General features: G+C 24.0%; 1 protein-coding gene and 1 long non-coding RNA gene across 5 annotated transcripts in view; both read left to right on the forward strand.

Annotated features, from left to right (window-relative positions):
• Nucleotides 1-20,630, forward strand: part of LOC122504633 (rho guanine nucleotide exchange factor 12) — a 183,839-nt gene that overhangs the window by 87,235 nt on the left and 75,974 nt on the right. For all 4 annotated transcript variants that reach the window (XM_043615817.1, XM_043615820.1, XM_043615819.1 and 1 more), the window contains 8 exons: nucleotides 793-921; nucleotides 3,041-3,154; nucleotides 6,028-6,126; nucleotides 6,643-6,735; nucleotides 7,040-7,233; nucleotides 7,350-7,639; nucleotides 8,048-8,227; nucleotides 8,348-8,401. In XM_043615817.1, the coding sequence (XP_043471752.1) occupies nucleotides 793-921; nucleotides 3,041-3,154; nucleotides 6,028-6,126; nucleotides 6,643-6,735; nucleotides 7,040-7,233; nucleotides 7,350-7,639; nucleotides 8,048-8,227; nucleotides 8,348-8,401 (1,153 nt within the window). The remainder of the gene's footprint in view (nucleotides 1-792; nucleotides 922-3,040; nucleotides 3,155-6,027; nucleotides 6,127-6,642; nucleotides 6,736-7,039; nucleotides 7,234-7,349; nucleotides 7,640-8,047; nucleotides 8,228-8,347; nucleotides 8,402-20,630) is intronic.
• On the forward strand, nucleotides 11,210-19,489 carry LOC122504635. Its single transcript, XR_006301852.1, has 2 exons — nucleotides 11,210-11,872; nucleotides 19,349-19,489. It is a non-coding gene; the product is annotated as an uncharacterized LOC122504635 (long non-coding RNA).

Raw genomic sequence — 20,630 nt, forward strand, 5'->3', positions numbered from 1 at the left:
AGGGGTTAACGAAAAGCCTGCGCGTCCCCTTATTGCCCGTGAACCCTCAATTATTTTATTTCTAATCACATTTTTTAAGAAATGTTTATTTCAATTTAAAAACAGTTAATTAGCTTTTTTGTTAAAACGAGTTTTTTAACTAATACTTTGTAATAAAAATACGGAAATACGTATTTAGGTCCTTTTATTACAAAATTATTAATTTTTTCAATTAAATTAGATGTTTATTGTCAAGTTTATTTTTTTATTTTATTATTAAGTTAAATAAATAAAATTGATATTAAATTAAAATTATAATATTGATATTAAGAACTGTCAAAATCTCGGTTACTTAACTAAATTATATAGTTTAGTAATTAAAAATAAATTAAAAACCGTATAAATACTTTGTTTTAAATATCGAAATTTCGAATATCGAAATTTTTAAATATCGAAATTTGTAGATATAATAATTATTCTTTATTAAAAATTATATTTAAAAGATTGTGGATGAACATTTTTAATGAAATGAAAAAAATCGCCAATAAAAAAAAATCTTTTCTAATTTTAATAGCTGGATTTTTTATTTTAGAAATATTTTTGTTCAAATTTTTTTTTTCTAAATTCTGTATTTCTAAAATCTTTTTTCTTTATTAAAAAAAAATCTTTTTCATTATTTGAAAAAAGTATTAATGACTAATTTTGTGAAAAACAAATTGAATCAAACGAAATTAATAAAATATGTCAACGATAAAGAGTTGTGAATATATTTTTCATTAACTTATGTGCTAATGCTGCGTTTCTTATTTTTAGAGCTACAGTTTTTTGACGACGTCGTCACCGAAACATAATGCGAGTCTTGGCGAAAGCAGTCCTGGTCTTCCAACTGTTCAAAAACCAATTATATCGATGGAAGATGACGATATGAGTGATCAAGAAGTGGTAAGGATTTATTTCATTTATCAACAAAATATATATAATTTTTTATAAACAATTTCTCCTGTTTTTCTTTGCAAAATTTTTGTACTTTTTTTATTCTAATCGATAGAATTTCATTTTAACTGAAAATTTAGAAAATTGTAGAAAATGTTTTTTTTTTAAATGAAAAATTTGTTTTTACATTTGAGTTACTTTTAAGAAAATCGAATATCATTTATTTATATGAACGTGAGTTAAAAAAAATCTAATTTATTTTTTAATATTTCTAAAAGAAAAATATTTTTTAATTAATATAATCCAGTGATTAAACTCCTAATAGTAATTAAAAAAAATCGGTTCATTAATTTCAAAATGTATAGTTTATCTTCGATGTGAAGGAAAATTTTTTATGTGTTTGGGGATTGTTGTTCTTTCTGAAAAATTTGATGAGGATGAACTAAACAAACTCGGAGAAGGATTTCTTGTGTGATCTTCATTTTTCATTTGACATAAAGTACTGAAACAAAATTTATTTCAAAAATAATTCATATTTAACATGAAATTATTTTTGTATTGGGTCATAAAGATTTGATGAATTTAATATTACTGGTTAATAATATATGTAATTGATTATTTTAGAATATTTTTAAAGAGCAATGCTTATGATTAATTATTTAAATAGTTGAGTAATTTTGTAAATAATACGATAAATTTTTAATTATCAAACGCAATTTGCCTTTTCTTTCAACGCTGATGCACGTGAGCATAGAGTCATCATCGCCTTAGAATTTTGTATTTCATAAATCTTTCGCTGAGATGATTCCATTTCTGCTTCCAGTTCCTGAAGTCGTTTTTGTAAAACTCTATTAGCTTCACATTTTCTTTTGTACTCATCTTTTATAAAAGCGTATTTCGTTTCCTATAAATGCATTTTTTTTAAATCATTTTATTAGAATTTTATCTACATAATTAATATACAATAATAATTTAATTTTTTTAAATTTAATAATAAAAAATCATTTAATAAGTACGAAACAATATTATAATCCAAATGGCTTGTATTGAGGCATGCATTGATGTAAACAAATAGTAAACAAACTGTTCTTCATAGCTCACTATTAATTAGTGTCTCTTCTGGCTTTAAATTGTACATACCATTCGAAATGAGTAACGAAAATTTTATTCAAAAATAGAAAATCGATTTTTATGCGGCGGTTAATTTTTTTTTAAAATCAATTTTGGTACTCCCGCAACTTCTAAAATGTCATATCTTTTCAACCTTCTGTACTTAAGGCTACTTTTTACTCCATTTAATTTTCCACTTTTCACATCCTTTAAAATATCATCATATTTCTCTTGCACAATTATTTTATAATTTGCAGATTTATTTACCGCCGCATAAAAATCGCTTTTCCATTTTTGAATAAAATTTTCGTTACTCATTTCGAATGGTATGTTTAATTTAAAGTCAGAAGAGACACTAATTAATAGTGAGCTATGAAGAACAGTTTGTTTACTATTTGTTTACATCAATGCATGCCTCAATACAAGCCATTTGGTAAATTGAAAAAGAAATTCTTTCAACTAAGACTATTTTCTTATGATCAATTGCGTCATAGTAATATTTTTTGCAATAAATTTAATTTAATTCAATTTAGTTTGATTTTCAATTTGCCTAAAACGGCCTTGGCAAAACCCGAATTGCCTAGGGAAATCGGGTTTTGCCTAGGCAATTCGGGTTTGGCCTATGAATCTCTAGGAAATTCGGGTATTTCCTAAAATCATAGGCAAAACCTGAATTTCCTAGGCAATTCGGGTTTTGCCTGGACTTCGGGTTTTGCCGGTAACATATATATGGCTTTCGGCATTTGGAAAATAATACAAATTTTTGTTTTTAAATATTTAAATAATTAAAAATGAACTTTTTTTATTTTTTATTGATTAAGATAATAATAAATCAATTAAAATAGTTAAATACTCAAGTTAATAATAAATTTTACAAATTTGAAAATAATTACTTATTTTTGTTTTCATTTTGTTTAAAAATAAATAAATTATTTATTTATAAGTATAATTGTTAATTTTATGAAATAATTATTTGTAAAATAAACAAAAATATATGGTTTTAATTTATATTTTTCAGGGTCAATTGGAAGATCACGGTCCGTTTAAATATCTTTCCAAATTATGGGGGCATCACGCACATCTTGCAGTTTTTATAAATTATGTTTTGTCCACTAACGATCTCTCCAGTTTGGTAAGTTGAAACTGTTTCTTTTTTATTCTTCACTTCAGTTTTGAACGTTCAAATGAACGGAATTTATTAATTTGTTCTTCAAATTAAATTTTTATTGCAATAATTTTGTGTCACTTAACAAAAATATTAATTAAAATTGTTTCCAATTGTTAAATTTCAGTTTTTATTTTTTATTGCAAAGAATAGTTTATGCAAATTTTTTTAATAAAAAATATTTCGTTCATTTGAATGTTCAAAACTTGTGGATCATGTTCACTTTTTTCATAATACGTTTTTCCTTTTACAATTATTCAATTTAAAATCTATATTGTTTACTTTTTTAAACTTGTTGATTAGTTTTTAAAAATAACTTTTAACTATTTAATTAATAACGTATAGTAATTTTTTCTGATGGTTATTTTATTTAATACCTAACTATAAAAATTATTATCTCTTTTTTCTAAATTTATTGCTAAGTTCTTTAACCCTAGAAGGAGTACGTTAATTTACTCACCCTCTAAGGAGTAACTGGGGTGTCCCGACACCCCACGCTTTAAACTTGTTTTATAAGGTTTCTATTTGACGTAAAAAAATTTTTTTATAATGAATTGATTGGTTTTTTTAGTAAGGAATACAATAATATTGTTTATACTTTGATAAATTAAAAAAAATTTGAAAAAAAACCGTAAAAACCCAAAACAAATACCAAAAAATTGCAAAATTGACTTTTTTTTACAAAAAACGTTGTAGTTTCTTAAGAATTTGACTAATTTAAAAACTATTTTAGGTTTTTAAAGTTAAATAGATACACTTTTAGGGGAAAAAATTAGTTTTTGTATTAGTTCCAAAAAACATAATTATTTGAACATCTGAAGTGAAAGAAATTAAAGACAATTGACGAATAGTGAAAATCATAAAAATGGACTTAAACAATTAATATTTACTAAAAATGGTGTTATAAATTTAAAATTTTACAAACTTAATATATCTGAATACATTAACATTAAAATTAATAACTTATGAAATGATTCTGTAAATTAATATTTAATCAAAGTTTTAATTATCAATTCTTAATACCTCTAATATATGTTAAAATATTATTAACAATATAGAATTTATAATTTAAATTTGACTGTCATATACTACATTTTTCTGTATTAGAATTTAATTTCTGACTGTAGAGAGAGCACAGAAATTTTTAATAAATCTTAACTCAAATTTCATAAGTTGTTACAAATACAGAATTTCTATTTTTCATAAAAATAGAATTTTTGTATAAAAATGTTTCTTTTTTATAAAATACAACTTTTTCATGCATAACCTATCAATTTATACTTTATTAGATGTTTTTAACTGATTAAAAACGATTTTTTAAAAAAATTTGAATTTACTTATCTTGACAATTTTTCTAACGTTAGGGAGTAACTGGGGTGTCCAGACACCCCAGACGTATTTTAGCAGGAGATAGAGCTCTTCCTAGAGCAAAACTTTTGGCGGCACATACAGGTGTCAAAAGATATGGGTTTAAACTAAATTATCAACGGGTTTTGAGCGTAAAAAAATTATTGGTTAAGCCATGGGAATACTTTGAATTTTGCTTGGGGTGTCCAGACACCCCAGTTACTCCTTCTAGGGTTAATAATAATTTTTTAAAACTTTATTTAATAACAATAATAATTTGTTGTCAACATTATTTCATTGAATAGCTACAATCATTATTTCTTTTTTTAAATTTGTTACTAAGATTTTTATAATTAATTTCTTTCTCACAGTTTTATTTAAAATTATAAATATTATTTGTTGTTAAATTTTTTTTAACTTATTGTTAAAAATACTTTTTTATTATTAAAGTTATTTTGTTTAATAATAATAATTTGTTATTGTTTTCTTCAGTGTATACCCTTTTTAGGTTCTTACACATACTTTAGTTAATAACTAAAATTATTTATAAATAGAGATGATAACATCGATAATATCATCTCTATTATTAAATACCGCTGAATGATAAATTCAAAATAATACTGTAACTATTTTTTTTTAATTTAGATATTAATAACTTTTCTTAAGGGGTTATAGACAGTCACGATTTTTAAAAAATCGATTATTTTTTTTGCATCTTCTTAAAGTATATATATTTGCCTGTTGTGAAAAAAAATTTTATTAAGATTCGAGAAATATTTTCGAAGTTGCAGACAAAACTAGAAACGCGCGCCGCGGGGTGTAGAGTAGGTGCAGCGTCTTTAAGGGGTTCTATACAGTCACGATTGCATTTTCTTAAGATATATATATTTGCCTATTGTGAAAAAATTTTTTATTAAGATTCGAGAAATATTTTCGAAGTTGTAGAGAAAACTAGAAAGGCGCGCCATGGGGTGTAGAGCAGGTGCAGCGTCTTTAAACTCGCTTTTCTCAAAACTATGTTTTTCAAGTCGGTGAACACGATTTCTCAAAAACCGTTGAAAAATTAAAATTATAATTTTAATCAACATTTGAAGACGATTTTTTTCTTCATAAAAATGAACTTTTTTTTTCTTTGGCTGCCATTTTGTCAAAAAGTGATATTTTTTAATTCCAACGATCAAAGACTACATTTTTTCATACATTAACAGAATCTATTTAACTTTTTGATCTCAGATGATTCTATCAATTGTTATCTTGTTCACCGCGGGGCACTTTTTTTCGTGGATCTTTGGGAGATAAGCTACAGACGCCAAAAAAAATAATATTTTTACAAATGAAATATATTTTTTTAAACTTTAAAAGATGTAAAACATTGTAGGAAAACTTTCGCTTTAATAAGTTAATATTCCTTTTTAAAAAAAAATCCTGAAAAACTGCATTTTTCCGACCGCCTGACTGTATATAACCCCTTAAGAAATGATATGTTTTTACAGTTATTTTATTTAATAACGGATCTGTACAAAGAAGGGAATGCAAAGGAAATGCGAAAATGGGCATATGAGATACACTCTAGTTTTCTCGTTCCTGGCGCTGTAAGTATTTTCAAATATAATTAATTGAGTTATTTATTTACATATGTATTCCGCAGTATTTAATAGAATCAATGTGTATAATAGAATCAAATTTAATTTATTATATGCAAATATGTAAATTTTTATTTTAAATATTATTCATTTTTATTTATTAATTTCTTTTTATTATATTAAAACAATTAAAATATAAAACACTAAATGTGTAATAAAATATTTCTGGATATTTATTAAATGATAATTCATAATTAATTAATAAAAACATTAATCTATAATAGGGTCAGAATTTTTAAAACTGATCATCTAAGATTAAACAATTTTATTTTTCAATATAGAATAGATTTTTTTACTTCTTTTGAGATCGAAAAAACTATAAAAATCTATTCTTCATTGAAAAATAAAATTATTATTAAATAAATTCGAACGTTATACGTTTGAAAAATCCTGACTCAATATAGAATCTTTAATTAATTTTATTTTTAATATAGAATATTAAAATACTTTTTTTCCCATTAACAGCCTCTTCGTCTAAACAATGTGGACGAAAATGTTGCGCGCGAAATTGATGACGTTCTTTTAAAGGAGTCTGATAAAGAAGAGATTCTAAGAAAGGTATGTATAATTTTTATTGTGTATTTACTTTGATATTATATATTAATATTACTTGTAAATAAATGAATAAAATCATTAATTTGAAATAATAATTTCTTACATATAAACTTTTAATGAAAATATTACAATTGTTTCCAATTTTTTCAAGAAATTAATTTTATCCTTTTTCTGTTTTTTCTCCTTTTTAATTTTTTTCTTATGACAATTTGAATATTTATAAAGAGAAAAAATTATAATTTAAATAAAAGCTTTATAGCTTTTTTTAATAAATAATAATTACAAAACTAATTAAAAATCGTTGCAGATCTTTTGGAAAGCAAGAGCCAGAGCCAAGGAAGAATTAAACGAGCAACTCGCTGATTTTCAAGTAAAAAGAATTGCAGGTTTAGGAACATTATTTGGACCCTGCGATCCTGAACTTGATGAAAGTAAATCAGATAAAAGTCGAGAAATTAAAATTATCGAGAAATATCTTTTACCAAAAGTTGAAGCATATTTGTAAGTATTTTTTTTATAAGAAAACACTTTTCGTTTCTTTGACTTTTTTTTCTTGCTTTCTACCTGAATTATTTCTTCCAAACAATAATTTGCTTCTATTTTTGCTTTTCTTGCAGAGAGGACATAGAGAAAGAGAATGTTGATTTACGTCAATTTTTAACAGCTGCAGGTTTAGCAACAGTATTGACTAAAATATTTCAAATTCGGCCAGTGTCCATTGAACGAGTCCCAATATTCGTCGCTAAAGATAAAACAAATATTAAAGCGCGACTGCTCACGGGAAAATCGCGAAAAATGACCATCAGAGGTCATCATTTTATAGCTCATCAATATTTTACTGTAGATTATTGTAATCACTGCCAGAATATTATCTGTGGAATTGGACCTCAGGGATATCAGTGCAATAGTAAGAAAATTATTTAAATCTTACGTTTCTCTTGTTAATTAAATTAACGATTTTAATTCTCTAATTAAATTTAACATTTTTTTCAATTTAATAACCATTCACTTTTATCTTCTATTTATCTTTTTATTCTCTTTTTTTTATATTTTATTTTTGTTTTACTATTTTTTTGTAATATACTTCTTTAACATCCGAGTGTTAAGTCCATAATAAAAATAACGAAACTTTCGGGGAGTCAAAAATTAAATAATTAAATAATAATTAATAAAATTTTGTAATAAAGATTAGACTGACATTTAAATTGAATTCTTATTTATTCTTTTTTATTTAAGTCAGTTTTTTTTAGTAAAAATTGTACTGAGAATTATTTAATTTAAATTGAATTCTTATTCTTTACTAATTTCTTGACAGATTGCACTCTCAATGTACATCGTCAGTGCGTTCGAGTTGTCGAGGAAAATTGTACCGGTCCTTTAGTTCGAAAGGAAAAGGGAAACGATCGTATCAGCAAATTCATGGAACGTATTCGTCCTGAACGGAAACCACCCTCACATCATCATCACCATCACAATCAAAATCACATGCATTTCAGTAAGTTTTAGAGAACTTTCATTTTGAAAAAAGATTATTTTTACAAAAAAGGAATTTAAAGTTTCATGTTTTATTCGAATTTGAATAATGTGTTTTAAGTAGAACTTGTGTTCATTTCAGTCGAACGTATCAAAAGGTCAGAAGAAGAAGCTACGTTAACTGACGGTGAAAACGGTGAGTTTTTCCTTTAAAAAAAAACTTTTTTTTCTATTTTAAAATTTTTCGTAAAATTCTGGAAAAAATGGAAATAATTACGAAACACGTTCTTGGTATTTTTAGTAAATTTCAATGTTTTTCTCCACAATTAATTTAAAAATAATGAAAGAAGAGTTTCAACACTGATAATACTTTTCTTTTTTTGTTGTTGCTGAAATGTTTGATAATTAATTTTGATTGGACCTTTCTCTCTCTACACCTATTTTCTTCGATTCGTCATCAAAATTTATGACGCCGAGTTATTATCAGAATATTGAGCATGCCTCGAGTATATATACATTATAGAGCGTCGTGATAGAGGGAAATGCGCGTTTGATTTTTACCGCTGTTGCACTGATTCTGCTCGTGTTGTTCATAAATTTCAACCTCTCAAGGACGTGTAAGATGCTCTCAACAAGCACCACATGTTCTTTAATATACCGTATTTTCATCGTTTACGTCATGTTCAACTACATAGAAGATTCGCTGTTGAAAAAAAAATTTTTTTTCCCAAACATCTGCTACCAATCCACTAATATAGAAAAAAACAAGATTGTCGCAAATTTTAATCATCGTCCGTTGATTTTTATAGCTCATCGACTATTTTGCTGTTGATATTTTTAGTGCCTCTGACATGATGCAATTAGTTTTTTCTTTAAAAAGATTTTAATGAATTTTCATTTAATACTATGTATATTGAAATGAAATTTTTTTTTATTTTAAAATAAAAATCACAATTTGTATTTTTAGAAAATAAAAAAAGGACTTTAATTATGGAGAGAGTATCTATTTTAATTACGAAAAAAATACAAATTTCGATTATAGAGTGAAAAGTTTATACGTAATAATAAATAAATTGTAAATTTAATTAAATTGTGATTTTTAATTTCTCTTAAAAATATGATTTTTATTTTATAAAGAAATTTGTAATTTATATTATATATATATTTGCATGTAAATTACAACATTTTTTATTGTCCAATATAAACTTCAATTTTGAAATCATTTCAGATTAAAAATTACATAATATTATTAGTACATAATTATTATTGTTTATTAATTTCAAAAATTTTAATAAAATTCTTCGCAACAATTAAATTATTTTCATAAATAGTAACATTTATCGGAAGAATTCAATTATTTTTATAAATAGTAAATTTCTTTGCAGGAATTCAATTATTTTTAATGCAATTTTAATAAAATTTCATGAAAGAATCCAATTAAATTGAAAAATTTTTAGTAAAGTTTTCCAAATGAATTCAATTATTTTCTACAATTTTAATTAATTCTTCAAAACAATTCAATTATTGTTGTACATAGTAAAATTCTTGGCAAGAATCAAATTCTTTTCATAAATAATAAAATTCTTAGGAATTCAATTATTTTGAATACAATTTTTATGAAATTTAATAATGAAATTTTTAATTATAATTTTAAACAGATACGATTATTTTGAAATGTCGAAAAAACTTCTTTGTTTAATTCAATTACTTTCAAAGTTTTCAATTGAGATTATTAAAAAAATACATTATTTTCAAAAAACTTAAAGAAATTCTTGAAACGAATTTAATTATTTTCTAAAAATTCTAATACAATTTAACAATCGAATGTTTGATTTCAATTATTAACAAACATGATTATTTCAAAAACTTTAAAGAAATTCTTCTTAAAATTCAATTTTATTATTAAAGCTTTATTTAAAAAAAAGTTAAAATTTAAATTTATATGTTTTGGCTCTTGGTATATAAAAATAATTATACCTAAGTAGTGCAAGTTTTAGTTAAACGAATTATCTTTTTTGAATGAATGATTTCTGTATTTAAGAGCACTAATTTAATTTAATATTAAAAAGGACAAATTGAAGAATAGCTTGTAATTTGGAATCGAAAACAAAAATAAATCTTTCGCTCGTCTGGAAACAAAATATAAAATTATAACAAAAAGAAATCAAAATTATAAAGAAGGAAAAAGAGAATTAGAAACAAATTAAATTTATTTATAATGATTAATTTTATTTGTTTGTAATAATTATTAAAACAGTAATAATTATTGAAAGAATAATTATTTTAATAGTAATTATTAGTGACAAGTGTTTATTTGATAAAAGTTAAGGAGCCGAACACTAAAATAAATTTATTCAGTGTCATTTTTCTTCCATTTTTTTTTTTCAGAAAAATTGTTATATGGGTTAAATAGTTTGAAATCCACGTTTTAGAAATGCGTCGTTGAATCGATGATTTTTCACAATTAACGGAAATCCCTATCAGCTTAATATAAAAGCCATTAGATAAGTTGATTTTCAAGGTCTCTTCCTTCTCTAAGATTATTAATTTTCATGAGGAGAACTTTATGGCTCTGATGGTCACGTACGTGACTCTTTTAAAAGGCAGGTTTTTTTACGCCAATTGTACGAGTGCGTGAATAAGAGAACAAAAGATTTCATTGACCCCTTCAACAATCATTAGAATTATCGACAGAAATTATACTTGGTTGAATGATTTTTTTTCTTCATTTTTCAACATAATTTGAAACAAAGAAAATTATTATAGGCTATTATAGGCGTTGCTAAAAACCAAACGGAGCGATGAAAATCGAAAAACAATTCAATTATATTACGAAAAAAAGCAATCATGGAAATATTTCATTTTAGGTACTTTTTTATTTTAATTCTTCACTTTTTAACTTTCGCTTTTATTTACATTTATCGTTCCATATTTTGTTAAATTTGTTTTTTTTTTAAATTTGTATTTATAATTAATTATACTCGAAATTCGAATTTAATTAGTAAATTAAATAATTAGTGTATTGAGAATGTCGAATAAGAATAATTTTGGAAAATAATAAATTCAGAATGTAGTGTTTGAGTTATTTATTATGATAATTTTTGTAGGGAAATTAATTATTTTCAATAAAATGACAATAATATTATTTAATCGGATGTCACGTTTTTACAAGAATATTTATTTATTTTTATTTTCTCTTACGGCCCTGACGCAACGCTATACACAGTAATATCATAAGTTTATCGGCAACGTCCTGCTGAACTCGACAGAATTAAGCTAATGAGACACTGACGTTCACAGGCATCGTACCACAAGTTTCGTTTGTCGTCTGAAAAGTTTTTCGATTTTCTTCTCCCAACTCGCGCGCGCGCTATTAATTTCAATATACAAAACCAAAGTCTTAGTTTTTGTTTGTCTTTTGAAAATTTTTCACTAGTGTAATTTTTTTTCCTACTGTTTTTCCCCGAGAAGAATTAAATTTCCGATTTGAAACAAGATAATGAAAATAAAATTTTTCAATTTTAGTTAATAATAAAAGATTGTGTAAACCAGTGAGGGGGAGGGGGAGACAAAAAATGTCTAGTAGAAGTGAAATTATTTTTTCAAAATCAATTTGTTTTTAAAGTGAAAAATATTTTTAGTGATTACGTTTGGTATTTTTAAAAATGTAATTAATATTGGAGATAAGAAATATCGAAAGATAATCGTTTTATATATTCGATATTAATTTTATCAGTCGAAAGGAAATTTCTGTTCCGTTTGTATTAAAATTAATTTAGATTTTTATTTTTTTATTCTGTTTTCTAAAAAATAAAAATTTTTCCCGAAATCTAAATGTTTCAATTGAAAAAAAATTTTGTTTCTATTCAATTAGAAAATATGTATTTTATTCGCTTTTCTCGACGAGTTCGTTAACTTTTCCGTGTGTCTGTCGGAATCACAAAGAGCGTAGGCACTTATCGAGTATTAAACGCGCAACAATTAACAGCTCGAGAGAGTCTTGTTTAACAATAGATTATATCTGAGTGCAAAATTCGATACGAATGTGGGAGAGTATACCGTCCTCGTTTCGCGCTTCTTTGATAGCAAACTTGGAGAAGTGTATGTGGTGTAGAGGAAAAAAAATTGAAGAAAAAAGAGAAAAGAAAGAGAAGAAAAGAGAGAAGCGAGTGGAAGTTTGGTGGGAGACCGGAAGTTGAATATACGGTGGGAAGGAAGCAAATCGCTTTAGGAGAAATTAGTGAAGCCAGTTGATAGACGCAACGAGACGAAGTAACTGTGAAGGTCGCAGATGTTGGAATTACAAATTCAGGACCCCTTGGATGGGGGTAACAACACTCCCAGCAAATGTTCGCCGGTGGTCAGCAATTTCGGGAGCTTGAAATTCAACTCCGAAAGATACAGAAATAAATTTCACCGAAAAATCAAAATCGATGGTAAATGAGAGGAATTACTCTGAATCTCGGCACAATAAGTGATCCCAGTTTTTTGAAAAACGAAAAGTGAAATTTCATTTTCAATTTTTATTTCTAAAAAAGCAAAAAGTGAAATTTTTATTTTTTCAGAAAGTAAAAAGTATTTTTCAAAAAGATTGAGTGTTTTGAGAAAAAAAGTGAAAGAAGAGAAAAGTGAATTCTCCCCTCTGTTAAGTAGGTTTTATTTTTCTTTAGAAAATTTATTATATTTTCAATTTAAATTTTCTTTTTTGTCTAAATTCGAAAATATTAAATTACTTATTTTTCTATTTTATCAGGGTTGCCACAAAAATTTAATTTTTTTTCCCAGATTTCCAGAAAAAATTCTTACTTTTTCCCTGACCCCAAAGAATATTCTGGTTCACTCATAAATTGTTATATAATATTACAAAATAAAAACTTCAAATAATATAAAAAAAAATTCAATTAAACTTTTTCAAAAAAAAATTAATTCCACAGAATTGTCAGTAAAAATTATAAAAAATCCAGATTTTTAAATATTTTAATTTGAAATCTTTTCAAAATTCAATTATTTCTAAAACTTTACGCTATAATGTTTTTAATATTCAATTATTATTTAAAATGTTAACTGAAATTAATTTTTAAATCGATTTTTATTGAAAAACTAGCCAAATTATCCGCGCGCAAGCGCGCGGGAATGTTCTATTGCACTGTTTATTGTAAAAAATTTCAAGTAATTTTAATTTAAGTAATAATTAAATAATTAATTTTCACTAATAATAAAATCTTTCATGATAATTCAATTTTTAAAAAAAATTTTGATTAAATTCTTGACATGAATCTAATTATTTTCATAAATAATAAAACTTATCGAATGATTTCAATTATTTTTAATACTATTTTAAATTAATAATCGAAAGATTCAGTTATTTTTACAAATAAAGTTTTCCACTAGAATTCAATTATTTAAACTAATAAAATTTTCATAATATTTATTATATTTCGAAAAAATTAATTATTTAAAACAATGTTCATAAAATTCTTATGAAGAATTCAATTACTTTAAAAAATAATAAATATTTTTTACAGAAATTCAATTCTTTTTAAACATTTTAATAAACTTTTCCGCAATAATTCAATTATTTTCAAAAATAATAAAATTCTTCTATGAAATTCAATTATTTTTGAGAGTTATAATAAAATTCTTAGCAACTATTCAATTATTTTCATAAATAATAAAATTCATAGCAGGATTTCAATTATTTTTAATACAATTTTACAGTAATTATTTTTAAAAACTTAATTTCAATTCCACGAAAAAATCAATTATTTAAAAAAATGTTTTTTAATATTTTTTGGAAGGATTGAATAATTATTTTCAAAAATTTAATAAAATTGTTCGAAAGAAATTAATTGTTTTAAATACAATTTTAATTAAATAATTCAATTATTTTTAAAAATTTTAACAATATTTTTTCTAAGAATTCAATTATGTCGATAAATAAGAACATTACTCCCGAAAATGCAATTATTTTGAGGTATTTTAATAAAATTCTTTTCAGAATTCAATTATTTTCATAAATAAGAATATTCATCACAATAACTCAATTATTTTTAAAAATAATAATTTTATTCTTGGAATTACATTATTTTAAAAAAATTCTAATAAATCGTTCACAAGAATTCAATTATTTTCAAAAAAGTTTAATAAAATTTCCAAACATTCAATTATTTATTGACAAATTTTTTAATTGAATTCTTTGTAAAATTTAATTATCATTAAAAACTTTTCGCAATTCAATGATTTTCAATATCTACTATTATCATAAAATTTCCAAACAGAATTCAATTATTTAAAAAATGGTTTGTAAAAAGTTTCGTAAGAATTCAATTCAATTTTTATAAATATTAAAATTCTTTGATGAATAATAAAATTCGTTGCAGGAATTCAATTTATTGAAAGGATGAGAAAAAAGTAAATATTTTTGATGAAAATTAGGAAAAAGTCAGGAAAACAAAAAATATGGAATGGAATTTTTTTCAATTTTGTGAAGTGAATAAAACGAGTTTTTTTTGACATTGAAAAAAAATGACAATAACCCACAAAAATTAATTTTTGCTAACGGAAAGGAAACTTACGATTATTATAATGTATTCTACGAGAATTCAATTGTTTGAATACAAAAATAAATAATTTATTAAATAATTGAATTCTTTTGACTACTTTTAATAAAATTTTTAAGGATAATTACATTTTTCGAGGAATTTCATTATAAAATTGTAATAAAAATAATTGAAATTCTGCAATGAGGTTTATTATTTATGAAAATAATTGAATTTCTGTAAAAAATTTTATTATTTATGAAAATAATGGAATTATTGCTAAAAAATTTGTAAATAATTGAATTCTTTTGGAAAATTTTATTAAAATAGACATTGAAAATTATTGAATTGAGGAAAATTTTTGAAAATAATTGAAATTTTGCCAAGAATTTTATTAAAATTTTTGAAATTAATTATATTTTAAAGAATTTTATTATTTATAAAGATAATTGACATTTTAAATAGAATTTAAAAATTTTTTTGAACATAATTAAATCCCTGACTTTTCCTTGAATTCTCTGACCTGTGGCAACCCTGTTTATGTAAAGAATATAAAACTTTTTTTTTTGAATGACGAACATTTGAACTATTTATATATTTTTTTATTGAAAAACTGATCTATTATAATTTTTTTATTTAATGAAATTAAGGAAGAAACTGACGGACAGTCAGAATAAAAGTTAGTTCAATGTTTTGTCGTTTTTTAAAAGAAAAAGTCAAATTGAATTTTTAATTTCTTTTGTCAATAAGAAATATTTGTTAAATATTAGATTATGTTACCTAGTCGTTTCTTATTGACAGAAAATTGTAATTTTTATTCAAGTGCAACTTTTAAATTCTTTATACAATTCTATCTAAACGAATTTAAGTTTTTCTTTTAAAATACGAAATTACAATATATATTCGAATAACTTTCGTTCCGTTTGTTTGTCGTGTATTCCTATGTTTTTAATGTATTTTTTTCTTGCATTCAGATTTTGTAAATAATTAAAAAATTTCATTACGTTTATTGTCAATATTTTCATTTCTTGTAAATTTTGATTTAAATTACGGAACTAATTGTCACTATAAAAGTAAATTATTTTTCTTTCGCGCTTATTATAAATTTTTTTTGTTTGGTTTCTTTTCTCCTTTTCTCATTATCTCATTATTATTTTTTATGTAAGTAAAAATAAGAGAATGTAATTTCGTTTCAAATTAAATGTTTTTAAAGAATTGAAAAGAATAAAGAATGAAAGGTTCTGCTTTCTCGTCAGGTCCCAGACAATTTGAATTTAATGGCTTGAATGTGAGGTTTTGCTTAGAGAGGAAATTGAATAGGTTCCGGGCCTTTTCACTGGGTTACAGCCCTTGACTAATGCAAATGATATCAAGTATACTTTTTGCACAAGCACCTTGTTTCTTATTGATTTTTTTAACGCTGCTGTATATCAAATTTCTTAGGCATGCTGTTTTTTAAATGCGTAACTCTTTTTGTAGTATTTTTAACAATTTTTTATTTTTGCAAAACGAATTATTAAAAAATACCTATTTTTTTACAAATCTCGACATGTTCATAATTATTTATTTACCGGCATTGATTGATTAATCATAATAATAATATTGATTTTTTCTCTAATTACAATTAAATAAAAATAATTGTAACTTACGATAATTAATTTTTTTTTATTTTCAAAAATATTTTTAATTAAATTGAGAGGAAGTAAAGAATGTTCTTTATTTTTTAAACAATTGTTATTTTAATTTTTATTAAGATTGATAAAGTATTTGTCGGGATTAAAAAAAATATTTAGAATAAATTTTCATTATTTATAATTCTTTTGCCTTGATGACGTCTTGATGACTCAAAAGAATAACAAAATTATTGTTTTGCTTGACATTTGGTGTATTTTTGCCCCAATAAATACATATTATCTCATCGACTAAAACTTACAAAGTTGCGTAATATTTAAATTTTAATTTATTAAGAATGCGGGAAAATTTAAATGGATTTTTACTGACACCTGTAGAATTTATTTTACATATACGATTTCGATAATTTCAAACGAATTATTATTTTCTTTTTCCCTTCACTTTTAATATCTACTATTAATATATATTCATTTTAATTAATAACTTAATTCGTTTTATTGAAAATTAAATCTAGAGATTAAGCAAATTGGAAATCAAATTATTACTGAGTTGCGAAAAAATCTAATTTAATCTGACTTGATTTTTCGATTTTTCGTATTAGTAAATAAATTTACGTATTGAATAATTATATAAATAAAGATTTATTTTTCTAAAATTTACGAAATTATTTCATTTAATTGCAAAAGAGTTATAAAATAGGAAAATATTTCAAAATCAATCTATTGGAAAAGTCAGGGATTTTTATTAAAGTACTGGAAAAAATTGAATTTTTAGGAAGTTACAAATCATTGCAGAAATTCGATTATTTTCAAAAATTTTCTTCAATTCAATGATTTTCAATATCTACTATTTTAATAAAATTTTTCAAAAGAATTCAATTATTAAAAAAAAGGTTGATAAAATTCTAAGCAAACGTTAAATTATTTTCATAAATAATAAAAATTTCTCAGGAGTCCAAATATTTACAAAGTTTTTATAAATTTCTTCGCAATAATTCCATTATTTTAATAAAAAATAATATTTTTTACACAGATTCAATTATTTTCAATGAATAATACAATTTTTACAAGGATTCAATTATTTTTATAAATAATAAAATTCTTTTTAGGAATTCAATTATTTTCATAAATAATAAAATTCTTTTTAGGAATTCAATTATTTTCATAAAAAATAAAATTCTTTTTAGGAATTCAATTATTTTTAATAAAATTGTAATAAAATTCCTTGAAAAAATTAAATTATTCTTAAAAATTTTATTAAAACTCGTCGAAAGAATTCAATTATTTTAAAATTTGTTGATAAAATTCGTTATGAGAATTCAATTTTAAGAAACATTCAATTATTATTCAATCGATTTAATAAATTTATTTTTGTATTCAAACAATTGAATTCTCGTACAATTTTCTAATAAAAATTGAGTTAAAAATGAATTTTAGTTGAAATTTTAGATAATATGATCCTAAAGTTCTGAACGTTCAAATGAACGAAATTTATTTATTTTCTTCTTTAATTTGAATATTTATTACAATAATTTTTGTCGATATAAAATAAATAAATTATAAAGTTTCTAAGTGTAAAATTTAAGTTTTTAATTTTTATTGCAAACAATAAATTATAAAAACATTTCTAATAAAAAGTGTTTCGTTCATTTGAACGTTCAAAACTTGTGGATCATTAGATAATAATTGAATATAATTACGTAAAATTGAATTGTAAACATATGGATTTGAAAATTCTCAAGGAACTTTTGCAATAATTATTAAAAATAATTGATAATTGAATTCTAACAAAGAATTTTAATAAAATTCTTGAAAATAATTACATTTTTCTAAGAATTTACTAAAATTTGTATTAAAAATAATTAAAATCCTGCAAAGAATTTTATTATTCAGGAAAATAATTGAATTTTTATTACATTTTTTAAAATAATTGAAATCCTTTGAAGAATTTTATTAAATTTTTTTAAATAATTGAATTCTTTTGAGAAATTTTATTAAAATAGTAGATTTTGAAAATATTTGAATTTCAGCGATGATTTTCATGACTCGTGAAATGTAATTGAATTCTTGCAAACAATTTTTTAAAATAATTACATTTTTTAAATAATTGAATTCATGTGAAAAATTTTATTATTTGTAAAAATAATTGAATTATTCTTGCGAAGGATTTTATTTTAAATTTTATATAAATTTAAATTATTATAAGTTGTTGAAGTTCGTAAAGGTTTGAATTTGAAAAATAGTAATTAAATATTTATTTAAAAATAATGTTATTGGTGTTTTTTGATAATTTGACAATTAAGGAAATTTATAAATAAATATATCTAATAATCTTTAGAGTGAACCAGAATATTCTTTAGGTTGAGGGAAAAAGTGAAAATTTTGTCTGGAAATCAAAGAAAAGTGAGGGAAAAAGAAAATACATTTTTTGTGGCAACCCTGGTGAAATTCTATCTGCTGTTTTCAACGAAATATTTGGATTTTTAATGCGAAAAAAATGTTACTTCCATTTTCGTTTAATTTTACTAAAAGTAGGTACTATTCGTTTTATTTTGATGTCAAAAAGAATCGTTCTTTGTTAGAAGTTGTTTTCGTTCAAGGATGAAAATTCGCGAGTAATTGAGAGAAAAAGAGAAAAAGAAAAAAAGGACAAAAGAAAGAAAAACGCGTGCATTCTTGAGAAGTTTCATATAAGAATCCCGAAATTCGCAAAAACGTTTCATTCTACTGTATAAAGGGACGTGAAAGAATTCTTGGTATTTTCACTTGAAAAGGGGAAGCAGATGCCGGAAAACGTGCCGGCAATGTCGAGAGGGAGTCTTGTCTGTGCCGAGTTCAGCAGCAGAGTTTCCTTTACAAAAGTTTTTGGGCTTTCGCCGACGAGAGAGGACAGCATTGCGCGCGCGTTAACTCTCTCGCCGGTGATCGCAGTCCGGAAAGGGTGTAAAAACAACACGACTCTCTCTCTCACAGTAGGTAGTACTTCAGTGCCCGATAAAGTGAGTCGAGACAACAAGATTGCAAAAAAAACAAAATCAAAAACCATCAAGACAAGATCGCCCCATGGAAATAGAAGTTCAATAGCGAGCAAGGTCTGGGACACATTGGCAGCAGTGAAAAAGAGTCGTGGACCACATGAGATTGTCGATGCCGGCCTGATTGTACGTTTAGACGGTATCACTGGACCTACGTGTTATGTGAACCCCAGTGGTGATAACAGTAATTCATGCCATGGTACTTTTATAACCGGATACAACGATTTAAATTCCGCTCCTACACCTTCACAGGATCAAGATTTATCCTCAGGTTCGTTTTTTAACGTTAACAACTTTTTTTGCCTTTTTTCACCTTTTTTCCTTATAACTGTTTGAATTCTGACTTTCTGCAAATATCAATATTGCCACAAGTTTGAGAATTCAGGGAAAAGTAAGGGATTTTTATTAAAAGCACCTACTGGAAAAAATTTAATTTCGTGACAATTTTTTTTTTTTTTTTTTTTTTTTTTGACTCATAAACTATGCAATTTTTTCCAATTATTATTATTCGGGAAAATTTTACAAAATTCGTCGAAAGAATTCAATTATTTAAAAATGTTAATTATCTTTATAAATACCCAATAAATTTCTTCTCCAAAATTAAATTATTTTCAAAAATTTTAATAAAATTCTTAAAAAATTTCAATTATTTTCAAAAAATTTCGAAACAAATTCAATTATTTAAAAAAAATTTTGAGAAAATTCTTCGCAAGCATTTGTATAGGGGAGAGTGGGGCAAACCGGCCAGGTGTCAATATCTCCGAAATGGCAAAATTGTCAAAAGTGCTATTTAGAAATTTGAAACAACCATGTGTAGTATACCTTATTTTTTCAATTTGACATTTTTTACTTTTGTTTTTGCAACGCTGGGAGCAAAAGTGTTTTTTAGTTCTTTTCTACACTTTTACGAATTTTTTCTTAAGGAAATTCTGAGGAAATCGTGTAATATTTCCAAATATTAGGTCTTAGGTTTTGAAGGTACACACCTCAGGAATATTTACCACCAAAAACTTTGATGAATCTGCAAAGCGGTTTTTTTAAACAAATATTAATTCTCAAAATGGGCCTGTAGGGCAAACCGGCCATAGGATATTTTCATTGTATCAGAGTTTCACGAAAATTATTATTAATTAGAATGTTTTTTTCATTAAAATATTTACTTTCAATGAAAAATAATTATCTTCCAATGAGAATTAGACCCTTAATATTGTTTCCCTGAT

Source organism: Leptopilina heterotoma, unplaced genomic scaffold (assembly GCF_015476425.1).
Source record: "Leptopilina heterotoma isolate Lh14 unplaced genomic scaffold, ASM1547642v1 Lhet_307, whole genome shotgun sequence".
NCBI lineage: Eukaryota > Metazoa > Arthropoda > Insecta > Hymenoptera > Figitidae > Leptopilina > Leptopilina heterotoma.